We start from the raw sequence: 15239 nt of genomic DNA on the forward strand, positions 1-15239 counted from the left end.
CCGTAACATAACAGGAGGGTTAACATTAGATTTGTCACATTTTAGGTTAATTTGCCAAATAAAACAGACAATGAACCAGTGCAGAGTGTGTGTGTGTGTGTGTGTGTGTGTGTGTGTGTGTGTGTGTGACATACACCTGTTATGAATGCAGGACTAACCGCGTTATAACCCTGGGGGTTCTGTGGCACCAACAGATGGTGATGTCATAGCTTTCCCATGAGCCTCTGCAGGCTCGTGGCGTCTGTTTGTCTCATTGAGCTGCTCGTGTTTCTGCGCTGACAGCAGATAGAGATTGATTTTTCAAGACAACAGTAAGAGACGATGAGAATAATGGCTGAGGGGAAGTAAGTACACATTTAAGGAACCTCAAATATATATATATATACTAGCAGACTGGCCGTCTGGGGCCTCCTGGTGGACATTAACAACAGAAGAAACCAGAAGTGCAGTTTGGAAAGTTGAATTAGCATTCTTGAAATCCCCAAAATGAAGAAGCACAAGAAAAAAGAAAATACAATATCTTGATAAAACTTAATAAGGATGCCAGTCAATGACATAGATCCATTACTGCCTTGGTCCCTGGATATAAATAACAACATTGTCTATGGTATTAGGAAAATATGACTTAATTGCACTTTTCCAAAAATATGACTAATGGGAAATTACAATAACTTTGTATTATAAATACTAAAAATAACCTTTATAAGAACTCTGTGCAAATATATGTAAATTACAGCCTGTAGGTGTAAATCCTGTACGTATAATATAATATATCAATAGGTGTATGTATCAATATGTATTGTCCTGCAGGTTGTGATCATAGACTGTAGCCTGTAAGTGTAAGTTCTGTATAAGATACAGGTGTTTCCAACAGATATTACTAAAAAAGACCTTAAGCCTAAAACGTAATGGTCGACTACTGGATTGTATTTAGGCCACCACATTCTTAAAAAACAGGAGAATATTTAAGGTTACAGATTTACTGTTCATTTATTATTTCATTGTTTTTAATCTCTGGTGTGTGTCTTTGACCTTCCATCCATCCATCCATCCATCCATCCATCCATTTTCTTACGCTTATCCGGGGCCGGGTCGCGGGGGCAGCAGGCTAAGCAGGGCGTTCCAGACGTCCCTCTCCCCAGCCACAACGTCCAGCTCCTCCTGGACCCCGAGGCGTTCCCAGGCCAGGAGAGAGATATAATCCCTCCACCGTGTTCTGGGTCTTCCCCGGGGCCTCCTACCAGTTGGACCTGGAACTCCTCTAACGGGAGGCGCCCGGGAGGATCCTTACCAGATGCCCAAACCACCTCAGCTGGCTCCTTTAGAGGAGAAGGAGCAGCGGCTCTACTCCGAGCTCCCTCCGGATGTCTGAGCTCCTCCCCCTATCTCTAAAGCTGAGCCCAGCCACCCTACGGAGGAAGCTCATTTCAGCCGCTTGTATCCGCGATCTTGCTCTTTCGGTCACTACCCAAAGCTCATGACCATAGGTGAGGGTTGGAACGTAGATGGACCGGTAAATCGAGAGCTTTGCCTTCCGGCTCAGCTCCTTCTTCACCATGACGGTCCGGTAAAACGCCCGCATCACTGCTGACGCTGCACCAAACCGCCTGTCCATCTCACGCTCCGTTCTACCCTCACTCGTGAACAAGACCCCGAGATACTTGAACTCCTTCGCTTGAGGCAGTACCTCTCTCCCCACCCAGAGGGGGCAGTCCACCGTTTTCCGGCAGAGAACCATGGCCTCAGACTTGGAGGTGCTAACTCTCATCCCAACCGCTTCGTGCTCGGCTGCAAACCGCCCCAACGAGTGCTGGAGGTCCCGGCTTGATGAAGCCAAAAGAACCACATCATCTTCAAAAAGCAGAGATGCAATTCTTAGGTCACCAAACCGGATCCCTTCCTCCCCCCGGCTGCGCCTTGAGATCCTGTCCATGAAAACCACAAACAGAATCGGAGACAAGGGGCAACCCTGGCGTAGGCCAACGCCCACTGGAAACGTGTTTGACGTTGTGCCGAGTATGCGGACACAGCTCTCACTTTGGTTATATAGGGACCGGATAGCTCGTAGCAACGAGCCCGGTGCCCCATATTCCCGCAGTACCCCCCACAAGACTCCCCGAGGGACATGGTCGTAGGCCTTCTCCAAGTCCACAAAACACATGTAGACTGGATGGGCAAACTCCCATGCCCCCTCCAGAAGTCTCGGAGGGTAAAGAGCTGGTCCGTTATTCCACGGCCGGGACGAAAGCCGCATTGTTCCTCCTGAATCCGAGGTTCGACAATCGGCCGGAGCCTCCTTTCCAGCACCCTGGAGTAGACTTTTCCGGGGAGGCTGAGGAGTGTGATTCCACGGTAATTGGAACACACCCTCCGGTCCCCCTTTTTGAAAATGGGAACCACCACCCCAGTCTGCCACTCCACTGGCACTGTCCCAGACCTCCACGCAACACTGAAGAGGCGTGTCAACCATGACAGCCCAACAGTGTCCAGAGCCTTCAGCATCTCAGGGCGAATCTCATCCAACCCTGGCGCCTTGCCGCCGGGTAGCTTTTTAACTACCTCGGCGACCTCCGCCAGGGATACTGATGAGTCTTCCCCTGAGTCTTCAGACTCTGCCTCCTCTACAGAGGACGTGTTGGCTGGATTAAGGAGTTCCTCAAAGTGTTCTTTCCACCGTCCGACGACATCCCCAGGTCGGGTCAGCAGGTCTCCTCCCCCGTTGAACACAGCTTGGGCCAAGCCCTGCTTTCCCTTTCTGAGACGCCCGACGGTTTTCCAGAACCTCTTTGAGGCCGACCGAAAGTCCTCCTCCATGGCCTCCCCGAATTCCTCCCATACCTGAGTTTTTACTTCAGCGATAGCCACAGCTGCAGCCCTTCTGGCTGAACGGTACCTGTCTGCTGATTCCAGAGACCCCTCGGCCAGCCAAGACCGAAAGGCCTCCTTCTTCAGCTTGACGGCCTCCCTCACCGCTGGTGTCCACCAGCGGGTTCTTGGGTTGCCGCCATGACAAGCACCGACGGCCTTCAGGCCACAGCTCCTACCAGCCGCATCAACAATTGAGGCTTTGAACATGGCCCATTCGGACTCCATGTCCCCAACCTCACCTGGGATGTTGGAGAAATTCTTCCGGAGGTGTGAGTTGAAGACCCTGCAGACAGGGGCCTCCGCTAGACGTTCCCAGTTCACCCTCACTACACGTTTGGGTTGCCAGGTCTGTCCAGCATCCTCCCCCGCCACCTGATCCAACTCACCACCAGGTGGTGATCAGTTGACAGCTCTGCTCTTCTCTTCACCCGAGTGTCCAGAACATGCGGCCGCAGATCTGACGATACGATAATGAAATCGATCATGGATCTTTGGCCTAGAGTGCTCTGGTACCAGGTACACTTATGACCAACTCTATGTTCGAACATGGTGTTTGTTATGGACAATCCATGACTAGCACAGAAGTCCAATAACAGAACACCACTCGGGTTTAGATCGGGCAGGCCGTTCCTCCCAATCACCCCCCTCCAGGTACCGTCATCGTTGCCCACGTGAGCGTTGAAGTCTCCCAGAAGAACTACACCTTTTTATCCAAATATATAAATCATACCAACAGTATGCTCCAGCTTTAGTGTGTCTTCCTGTCTTCTCAGAGACTCTGAGGCGTTCAGCAGCAGTTTCCTCTTCCTGCTGATTCTCTGAGCGTCAAACAGCCAAATGCTCTGGTTGATGCTGCAGCAGGATTCATGCAGCAGCAGACATGTTGACTGAAACACAACCAGGCCACAGGAGTGTTAGTGTTAGTGTGTGTGTACAGTGTGTTAGTATTAGTGTGTACAGTGTGTTAGTGTTAGTGTGTGTGTGTGTGTGTGTGTGTGTGTGTGTACCGTCAGCACGAGTGCAAAGTGAAGCTACTTTTTTGAAAATGCCCATAAAGTTGGAATACAATTTTTTTTACCACTTTCCATGAAATTATTGTATCGATGTGATTTATTCTTAAGAGTTTGTTTGTTTATCTTCTCAACACTTTAATCAATCTTTTAATCAACACATCACAGTGAAAATGAAACCACAATAAACAGGATTGTGTCTGAAATTAAAATGATTTCTCCTCTATGGGCGACCGTGCATTTAGTTGTTTAGTCGTGTTATGTTTCTGTCCCATATGTTTGTTAGGAGGGTATCTAAAAACCTGCTTATATAAGATTAGTTAAGGTAAGATAAATTAAAATAAACTTTGTTGATCCTTGGAAACTTAACTGAAATTCACAATGGCTTAAGATCCAAGAAAAGCAGATAAAAAAAATGGTAAAAAGAAAACGATAAAACAAGTCATGTATAAAATAAAAGCAAAAAACAATAAAATAAAAAAGCTACATTATAAAATGACAAATAAAATAAAATACACATATTACATATAATATAATATAGACAATAAAATAAAAAGGATTATATAACTTTGATTATTTAACTCTATAGACTCATAACTCCTGAACCATGAAGGAGAGAAACAAAAATCTAAACTTCAAAATCACTGTACAGTCATAATGTTGAAGGATAAAACATTCTCTAAAAATAATTGTTTTGCAAGATTTTGGTCTAAAACAAAAGTCCTGCAATTACATAATTTTAATGACGAACCTGGGAATTTACCTCAACAATGTGGAAGGGAGCCATTATTTGATAAATGTTAATCTTTAATAAGATGGATAGATACAATTTGTATAACTGGAAAATATCTATTAAGGGAATCAACGGCTCAAACACCAAGAGTTACTGAGTCTGATTGGTGCTTTAATGTTGTAACTGTCCCTGACCTTCTATCACAGCCTGGACATCATCTCCACCTGTATCTGTCTTGATGCAGCATGATGAGATGTTTCTACACAGTGAACTGAATCAGTTGGCAACAAGGAGCTGCTGCTATATTGAGTGTGATGTCTCTGTGTGGACTGTGCAGAGAGGAAAGGTAGACCTATAGTGGAAAAAAGGCCTGTTGGAAAATCTGTTGTAAATCATCATCAATCATCATCTATATATTCATCCCAAATTTAAAAGTGAACAAATCTTGTATCTCACTGAAATGTGAGGGGAAAATGCAAATAGTAAGTCTTGGGATGTGGGTAAAAGTTTCCTTGGAAGTCATCCATCATAAGTCATCTCTAACGGCTCTGCTTCATTTCTGTAATGGAGAAATTAAGTCAACAGCTCCATCTTCTGGCAAGACAACAGAACAACAACAACAACAAGCTGCACACTGAATAACAGTGGTACATGGCACGGACTGTTGTATAATTGTAGTTACTATTATTATTGTTACTCTACAACTATTAGGGCTTTCACATTTTACATCAATAATGGCAGTTTTTCATACACTTTGAGACACTTGATACCAACTTAACTTTCAAAGATGCGTTTTGAAAAAGTGAATGACAGGTTGTCATAAACCAATAATCTGTTGACCTTTACAAATCAAGAATGGTTAATCTAACAGCAGTCAGTGCTGGTGTAAAGGGTCAAAGGGTCACAAACAGGCAGCAGCCCAGTCTGAGCAGTGAAGCAGACCATGAAGGGAGTAGAAACCTGCAACACTCTGGTCCCATCTATCCTATCTCTGACTTCTCACTTCATTTAATACCTCAGAATTTATTTTTTCAATTGCTACTTTCAAATCTTCTTTAAAATGTGATGTTAATGTGTAAATAATGGTCCCATTTAGAAGGAAATAGTTCAAAAGAAGGGTTGTCAATGATTAATCAATAATTGGTCCTTTTACAAAATATTTAGGTTTGCTGTGTTATGCAGTTGCACCACTAGGTGGAGCTCTTGCTTTTTCATGAAGTAACAACTTACGTTGGGTAACAACCGTACCAACTATAGAACAAACTTCCCTCCTCAATGAAGAAAAAAGGGCATATAGTCACTCAGATCTCATATATATATATATATATATATATACACATACAGTATATCTTCTCTCACAGCCCGTCACATCTGTGGGATTGGGGAGTTTTCATCAAACCTGTGTGTCTTTGCATTAATTCTGAAGTTTTCTTCCATTTTGCTATTAAAAACTACTTTAAACTACTTTTGTTTACTATTGTTGTCATCACTTGTTAAAATAACAATTTGTCCTAAAAATGCAGTAAATTGTTATCCTTAGATGAAATTGACATTGAAGAGGGCAACACAAGTTTCTTATACTTCATATGAGGAAGAGGAAATACATTTTGACTTCCTTTTTATTGTATTTTGAATTCAGTGAAAACCTTAACGTAGATTGCATTACATTCACTCCAAAACTTTCTCTACAGTATGTTGGCCTCACAGGAGCCAGGCTGCAGGATCTGAAGAGTAACAATGAGTTTAACTGTTTTTCTGAACCAGGGGTAAAACAAGGCATAGATCACAGGGTTTAGACAAGAGTTGAAATAGATCAGATATGTCATAAAGGAGGCAGATGAATAATCAAGGAAGTTGTACCCTACAAGACTTACACAGTAATGTGGGCAGTAACACATCAGAAACACAACTACAAAAACACCAAGAGTCCTGGCTGCTTTCAGCTCAGATTTCTTTGCTGTTTTAGTCACTGAACTCTGCTTTGTGACTGTAATGTGAGAGCGCATGGCACGAGCTTGAGACACAGCCACAACAAAGACTTGTGAATACAGAACTATGATGACCGTAATAGGAACAATAAAGTTTAAAACAAGATCAACATAATCTGAAGTTTGGTCCATGAGAACCACACATGCTCCATTACAAAAATGATAACTGTTCTTTTGACTCAGATCCTGCTTTAACAAGAAACCAATGTAGGCAACGCAACAGACCCATAAGAGACAAACACAGACTTTAGATCTTTTCACAGTGATTCTGGTGGTGTAATGCAGAGGGTCACAAATAGCCACATAGCGGTCAACTGATATGAGCACCATGTCTCCTACTGAGGCAGAAATAACTGTATAAGTCACATAAATGTACAGAGAACACACAAGGTCATCCAGAAACCAGCAGGAGGTTTTTAGTATGGTTTCTACTGGCATCACCAGGAGGCCCACTAGGAAGTCTGAGACAGCCAGAGAGAGGAGGAGGATGTTGGTGGGTGTGTGGAGCTGCCTGGAGGAAAAGAGAAAAGCATCATTCAACCAACAAGTCCTCTTTTAAAAATAACCAAACAACTATTTAAAAAAAATTACAAGTTGATATGTTTTCTGATCAACCACATATATTGTTACCACATAGGTAAGTGTTGATAACTGAAATAACAATGTGGAGGTCACAGTGGATATAAAGCAATGTTGACTACTGGTATGAAGCTCATTGTCCAGTGCCAAAGTCAGGCATGTGTCTTTATTTATTGTTCAGGAAGGCTGAATTATTAGTGTTAGAGGGGCAACATTATTCAGTAGCAGTTTAAAGACAATTCTTCTTAATCTACAACAGTTCTTCACATGTTTAAAGTATAAAACCTGTTAAGAGAAACTATAAAGTTAATCTCTGCCTGAAGTGGGAGACTGAGATGATGATGAGCAGGTTGAGAACCGCAGTGAGCACAGAGATGGAGTACAATGCAATGTTAATGAGCAATGTTTCAGGCCAAGGAGACGGTGGCTTCCAGCAGGAGATATTGGGGAATTCTGGGAAACAGAGCTCCCAATCATCCACAACCTCCATCTTCAGAGATCTGCAGATAGCTGCAGCTCTGGCAGCTTTCTGAACAGAACTGAGTCATGTACCTGATTTACCTCTCACATTCTCATCATCCCACCCTCCTTTTCCCCTCTGAGTATTTTGGACTCTGGTGTCCCTTCCCTCCATACTTTGTACATCATACCATCATCTTCATTACTTTCCCCAAATCTCTCTCTCTCTCTCTCTCTCTCTCTCTCTCCCCCTCCTATCTTCCATTTGTTATTATCGACTCTTTCCTCTATTTAAAAATATATATATATATTATTGGCCTGCATATTACTTTTTAAGTTACACAAGCAGTTTTTCAAGGGACCAATTTTCTTTATTGAGTCTCCCCAAAACAGCAGGATTTAAACACAGAGGACTCCGGGGGGAAGTAGTGTTGTCCGGAGATGAGCAGTTTAGTGCAAATATGCTGGTTACACAACACAAAGCCACACTTTATTTACAAATCAAATATATGTGCAACCAAACATTACTGATGGATAACTCTGTAACATGAAAGTGATAGTACTTGTTATTGACTTGTTAACCCTTGTACCAAATGATGATGACATAAAGGATAACTTCTCAGTGAGTTTTAAAATCCATATTTTATTATATTGTTAGTATTTGTGAAGTGCTGTGGTGTATAATAAGCCTTCAAACTACTGTTCTGAACCTTTCCATACCATGTTACATCATCATCAGTAACACATCGATGCAGAGCCTGGTGCAGGATTAATATTTACTAGATCTATGAAGTTGTATCTTTTCACAGAATGAGATGAAAAACAAAGCAAAACAGTAATTACTTAATTTGTATAGCATTTATCTACATAAGGTCACAAAGTGCTTCACAAAATACATGACAAAAAATAAAGATTAGTTTAAAAATGCAATAGAGTTACAATATGTTCGGGTTTACATATGCCTTGAACCTGAGCACCACTTGTGTTGGTTTTGCGGATCAAAACTGTGTTTAGATGGCTAGGTTATTAACAATTATCATAAATAATTATTAATAACAATAAATGATAGGACTTGATTTGCTCCAAGTCACCTAAAGGTAGGACTATGTAAAACAGAGAAAATAGCCAATTCAACTAAATTAGTCTCATAAACCTAATTATCATTTTGGAAAAACTGATTAATAACTAACTTAATAATTATAACCAAATTACCATATTAACATTTAGTAATGCGTAGAGGGATTTGGCATACCACTCATACATGTACAACATTAAATGGACAGCATGTTTATTCCACAAAATATCTATTAGCATTGATTCATAAAAAAAAAAACAAGTAAAGCAAAACAAAACACATAATGTAAAATCTGAGCAGACTATTTACAGTGTGTGTGTGTGTGTGTGTGTGTGTGTGAGAGAGAGAGATTTTTATTTATTTTTCAAACAACCTTTATTTGCTTGTCACAGAATATCTAAATCAAAACAGACAAAACACGTAAATAAAAATAAACTAAAAACAAAATAAATTAAGTTAGATTCAGTTGAAAATAGTTCCATAGTTCGTTCTCCACAGAACACAACACGTGTTCAAGGCACCAAACACTTTTAAACTCACCCACATTTTTGGACAAACTGTAAAAACTGAAATCAGTTTTCAGTCTTGCCTTCAACATACGAAGAAAAATAACACTAACATCACAATCCAACAAATCATTCATTTTGTTTTTCCTGCTCAGGTAAATGGCCAGCTTTGCCTGACCCAAGATGAAGTTGAGTAGCTGGCACTTCATTTTCCTTCTTTTGGAATACCTGAAGCCCAGAATGAATGTTTCATGTGAGAAAGTTTCACGGAAAGAGAGAAACAGCCAAGTCAACATTTGAAACAAAGAAAACAGTCGCGCACACTCCAGAAAACAGTGAAACACTGTTTCTCTGTGTGGGCAGAAAGGACACGTGTCCGGGACTGTTGGGTTCAACACAGAAACAAAAGAATTGACAGCCACGATCCCATGAAGAACCCTCCACTGCAGATCTCCAGTTCTTCTGGTGAGTGGAGGCTTGTACAGAGCTCTCCACTCAGGCCTCCGAGCCTCCGTCAGAGAGAAGTGAGCCCTCCACGGGGTGTCAGCCCCAACACTCAACTTCTTCTGATTCAGAACTTTCACAGATAAATAGTACATTTCCTTACCCGTCATTGTGCTCAGTGCATTGTTACTTACATGATTAATTTTCAACAAAAAACCAACATTACATGTGAACACAGGAACAAGTCTGACATCAGGGAAAGGATCCCTGTCCTGGGCTTGGACCTGCCCCTGGCTGTATGCAGTGATAAGAAGCAGTTCAGAGTCAGTTAGCTGCTGCTTCCACCCTGACTGACCTGGTCCCCATATGTGAGGCCAGACCTGCAGCTTCATCCAAACCAGGACCACAAACCTCCACCAGCCGGCCCAGGGTGACAATGTTAGCCTCACACAGTTTCTGGAGTAGGGACGGCCCTGCTTCGCTCCTGAGACGAGTCCCATGGACCACAGGCTCTTTGAGGAGCCAGAACAGTGAGTCACAGTTTGTTGTTCTTTCTTTGTGGAACAGTCCCCACACTTTAAAAAGCCCTTTGTAAAATCCTGGGAAATTGTTCAGTTTAAATCCATTTAAATCCATTAAGAAAAGAGGTTCGGCGAGACCCAGCGCACCACTCCGCTCCAGAATGGCTCGAGCCACAGGTCTCCAGACCAGATCAGCAGGTCCAGTCAGGAGTCTTCTGATGAACTAGAGCCTGAAAGCAGCTCCCCTGCTCGCCAAGTGGACGAGTCCTAGTCCCCCTTCCTCCTTGGAAGGAACAGGACGCTCTGTGGGACCCAGTGCAGACGGTCCCAGAAGAAGTCCACCAGAACAGACTGCACCCGGGACAGCAGGTTGGGTGGAGGGTCCAGGCACGCCAGCCGGTGCCACAGCATGGAGGACACCAGGTTGTTGATGACCTTTAAAAGACATTTTTGGCAGAACCCATCTCCATTTTTTAAGCCTACCTTCAACCCTTTCCACCAGATTGTCCCAGTTTTTATCGGCTTCTTCACCAAGGTGAACCCCAAGATATTTAAAACCACCCCTTCTCCACACCAACCCTCCTGGTAAAACCAGCTTCCTGCTCAACCCAACACCAACTGCTAAAGCCTCACTCTTACCCCAGTTGACCTTAGCAGAGGATAGCTTACCAAAGCTCACAACAGCTTCACTTAACACATTTATATCATCTTGTTTTTTAACAAAGACAATAACATCGTCTGCATAAGCAGAAAGTTTAAAACATTTTTTAAAACCCGGAAAAGAGACACCAGATAAGGACTTTCTGAGCTTGTGCAGAAGAGGCTCTAGGGCTAAAGAATACAGCATGCCAGACAGGGAGCAGCCCTGTCTGACGCCCCTCTGGACGCTGAACGGAGCACTCAAACCACCGTTAATCTTTAGTACACTCTCAATGTCACAGTACAAGACCTGGATCTGGGCTATCAGACCAGGGCCAAAGTATTTGTGTTCAACCCGGTCAAAAGCCTTTTCTTGATCTAGAGAAATCAGACCAAGCTCACAACCCAATGAACCAGAGAGGTCCAAAATGTCCCGAATCAGAATAATGTTGTCAGATATCAACCTGCTGGGTACACAGTAGCTCTGGTCGACATGAATAACATGCTCCATCACTTTCCTCAGCCTGGTAGCCAACACTTTGGAGAACAGTTTATAGTCAGTGTAGAGTAGAGATACAGGACGCCAGTTTTTAATGTTTTGAAGGTCCCCCTTCTTAGGCAGCAGGGTGAGGACAGCCCTCCTGCAGCTTAGGGGCAGCCGCCCCGTCTTCAGACTGTCCCTGAGGACACACAGCAAGTCTTCACCTATCACAGGCAGAAAGTCTTGTAGAAGTCAGCAGGCAGACCACCGATCCCTGGAGCCTTGCCGCTCTGCAGGGCCGCCTGCAGCTCCTCCGCAGAGAGCTCAGCCTCCAACTTTAAATTGTCTTCCTCTGTTGTGTGTATTGTTTGGTAATTGTGTCCAGTTAGGAGCACAATTAGGGGCCGGTGCCAAGTTATATTTATAGAAGTATAAGATAATAAATAGGAAGAATTTCAGTGTGTTTTATGTTCAGTTAAAATCAGTCAGATAAACATGATAAATGTATTTCATGTTAATGTTAGAATAATATCTGTATATATGTTATTTTTGCACCTTTTGTTGTGAGCAGTAAGGCAGGTTACTGTGACTTTAAGAGAAAAAGGTGTTTTTTTTGGGCCATGGGCTTTAAATTAAGTTCTATTAGTTGAGGCTCACGGAAGAACTGAGCTACATGGTTTCCTTACCACAGTTATAGTTATTGATTAGGGGAAATCAACATTGAATACTTTTGTAGGAACTGAACTGTGGAATAAAGACTTTTGTTATCATTTTTACATTGGAGTACTGTGGAAGTTTTTTCCTCGTCAAGTAACTTAACACATATAAAACCAAGATCTTCTGGGCTTCAATCACTACAGGAAATATTACACTGATTTTAAAGTCTCTGCATTGGCTGTCTGTTTCCTTCAGAAGTTTATAAAGCTCTTAATGGTTTATGTCTTATTCATTTATAAGAGTTCATTTTATCCTGTGAATCCTCTACAACACTCAGGTCTTCTGGTAGTGGCCTTTTAATAATCCCTAAAGTCAGAACTAAAAAACACAGGGAGGGTCCACACCTCTGGAACAGCCTTCCTGAAGACCTGAGGTCTAAAAAACTCAAGAGCCACTTGTTTGGTCTTTTAACTGGGTTTTATACATGCTATTTGTATGAGAGGTGCTATAAAAATGAAGTGATTGATTGATTGATCTCATTAAGTTGCACACTTCCTGAATTTTTTTTTAAAGTAGCAGAGAACTAATGCTGTTAAATTCTTTCTTCTTTTTTTTTTAACTTCTTTTCTTTTTTTGGGAACTTCTTGAGAGGAACTATGATGTATTAGTGGAGCGGCTAAGTGCTCATTTTTGCCAGAATCTTTCAGTTTATGATACAAGCGTGAAAATTGGCATGAACACTCTCCATGGGTCACTTCACAAGAAAATTGTCCGAGACATTTGAAATTTTAAGATGGCGGCCATTTTTCAAGATGTTAAGTCATATAATGGTTTCTTTGGTGATACAAGCATACAAATTGGCATGAGCAGTCTCTGCTGGTCACTTGACAATAACCCACCCACAGTTACTTGAAATTCCAAGATGGCGGCCATTTTTCAAGATCGCCGACACCTTAGTGGAGCAATTAAATTATATAATGGTTTATTTGGTGATACAAGCATAAAAATTGGCACGAGCAGTCTCCATGAGTCACTTGACAATAAGCCACCCACAGTTACTTGGGTTGACAAAAAACACTCCCAGCCACTTGAAATTTCTATTTTCAAGATAGCCACCCCCTGGATCCTCAAAAGATCAATTTTCTCATAGAAATGTATTGGGTTTTAGATTATTCTGGAAAACAAGTTTTAACACATCATAATACAGTTGTGTTGATTTGTTGATCATAGACAGATTAGAAAAGAGTGAGTGTCTGCACTACCAGGGCACACTGGTGATATATGACTGCTGTTAAACTCAGAGTGGGGTTCAATGTCAGCCAATTGTAAAGTTAGTCAAAGAAGAGACGACAACTCTCTGAGTAGTTTTAGTTAACCGGGTGGTGTACAGATCGTACAGGGTAAAAATGGCATTGGATGAACGATTGGACTAAGTGTAGGGTTAAGGCATGAACTGAGTTGTATCCCATACATCAAAGTGCTTATTAAAAGGTGGTAAAAGGACAAACCCTCGGCCTCTGCCTTTGAATTTGCTGCAGACATTGCAGAAGCCATCATAACAGTTGAGAAAACAAACAGCAGGACACCAAGATCATACTGGTTATGATACCATTGCAAGAAATTTTCCATTATTTCATAAAATAAATGCTCTGCCTAGCTTATGTAATCCAACACGACTAGATGAAGGTGATGGCATAGAAAGCACATTGACAATATATTATATAGATATAGATATTTTGCTCTGAAACAGAGCAAAATATCATTCAAGCTGTAAATTTATGTATATGGGAGTTGACAAAATGTGGGTGCACCAAGGCTTGTACTGGAAAGTGTATGTGCTCCAGATATGGACTCAGTTGCCCCTGCTAGAACTTTTTTGCTTGTTTCTTTTGCCAGTGTTATTCCTTGTTGTCCTTTGTGTTTTCAAGTGTAGGCCTATGGCTCGGCTTCCCCTCGCCACATCGGCACATTATGTTCTATTTTGTCACCAGCCTATTACTGTGACATGTTCAGTTTTTACTTTGTAACATTGCTTTCACATTTTCAGTTTAGTTGCCTAGTATAGTTTCAGATACTGTTTGTCATGGTTCCGTGTCAGCCAGAGCTGCTGTTGCCTCTGGATCTGTCATTATTGCCATTCAGTATTAACCATTGCTCAATTATTATTTTGGAGCACTGTCCGTTCAGCACCACAACTGTGTTTCCCCACCCCTTAGTATTTTATTTGGCATGTTTAATGGCAGTAATGGTTAGTTTTTAAAAAATAAGTTAAAAAAAGCCCTCATGGTAAGGGAGCCTGTGTACCTCGGTGAACCCAGAGAGCTACGCCGGTGGGAGGGAACTCCTGTCAGGTTTTACCAAATTGGACAGGTCGTGGGCAAGGAGTCAGACAAAGCACAGTCAAACAACCTCTTGAGGAACCCAATACATTTCTATGAGAAAATTCATAATATAAAGGTCCAAATGGCAGGCGGCAGTCATCCTGAAAAAAAAAATTGCCGCCTTGAAATTTCAAGTAGCTGTGGCTGGCTTATTGTCAAGTGACCCACAGATACTGCTCATGCCAGTTTTTATGCGTATATCAACCAATAAACCATTGTATCACTTAACTGCTCCACTAAGGTGTCGGCCATCTTGAAAAATGGCCGCTATCTTGGAATTTCAAGTAACTGTGGGTGGGTTATTGTGAAGTGACCCACAGATACTGCTCATGCCAATTTTTATGCTTGTATCACCAAATAAACCATTATATAATTTAATTGCGCCACTAAGGTGTCGGCCATCTTGAAAAATGGCCGCCATCTTACAATTTCAAATGTCTCGGACAATTTTCTTATTAAGTGACCCATGGAGACTGCTCAGGCCAATTTTTATGCTTGTATCACCAAATAAACCATTATATCATTCAATTGCTCCACTAAGGTGTCGGCCATCTTGAAAAATGGCCGCCATCTTGGAATTTCAAGTAACTGTGGGTGGGTTATTGTCAAGAACCACGTTCTGTTGCCGCTCAACTCCAGCACTACCTCCACTCCAATCAACTCTACGAAATATTCCAATCTGGCTTCCGTACCCACCACAGCACCGAAACCGCTCTACTCAAAGTGACCAACGACCTCCTGCTCGCCTCTGACTCCGGCTCCATCAACATTCTCCTCCTCCTCGACCTCAGCGCCGCTTTTGACACCATCAACCACACCATCCTCCTCAGCCGTCTGCAATCATGCATTGGTATCACTGGCTCAGCACTCTCCTGGTTTAAATCCTACCTCTCTGATA

General features: G+C 42.2%; 1 protein-coding gene across 1 annotated transcript; it reads right to left on the bottom strand.

Moving 5' to 3' along the window:
* Positions 1–6296: 6296 nt before the first annotated feature.
* LOC131978589 (trace amine-associated receptor 13c-like) lies at positions 6297–7668 on the bottom strand. Its single transcript, XM_059342298.1, has 2 exons — positions 7496–7668; positions 6297–7110 (listed from the first exon to the last, which is right to left on the bottom strand). Exons 1-2 carry the CDS (start codon positions 7666–7668, stop codon positions 6297–6299), a joined length of 987 nt encoding a protein of 328 aa, XP_059198281.1.
* Between the last annotated feature and the right edge of the window lie 7571 nt (positions 7669–15239).

This window comes from Centropristis striata, chromosome 10 (assembly GCF_030273125.1).
Source record: "Centropristis striata isolate RG_2023a ecotype Rhode Island chromosome 10, C.striata_1.0, whole genome shotgun sequence".
In the NCBI taxonomy this organism is placed as follows: Eukaryota; Metazoa; Chordata; class Actinopteri; order Perciformes; family Serranidae; genus Centropristis; species Centropristis striata.

Bases quoted from the DNA above. Each gene is read 5' to 3' on its own strand.
- LOC131978589 (XM_059342298.1), bottom strand. From the start codon at position 7,668: ATGGAGGTTGTGGATGATTGGGAGCTCTGTTTCCCAGAATTCCCCAAT. The intron at 7,111-7,495 runs GCAGAGATTAAC...CTTTTCCTCCAG, and splicing joins ATCTCAGTCTCCCACTTCAG to GCAGCTCCACACACCCACCA.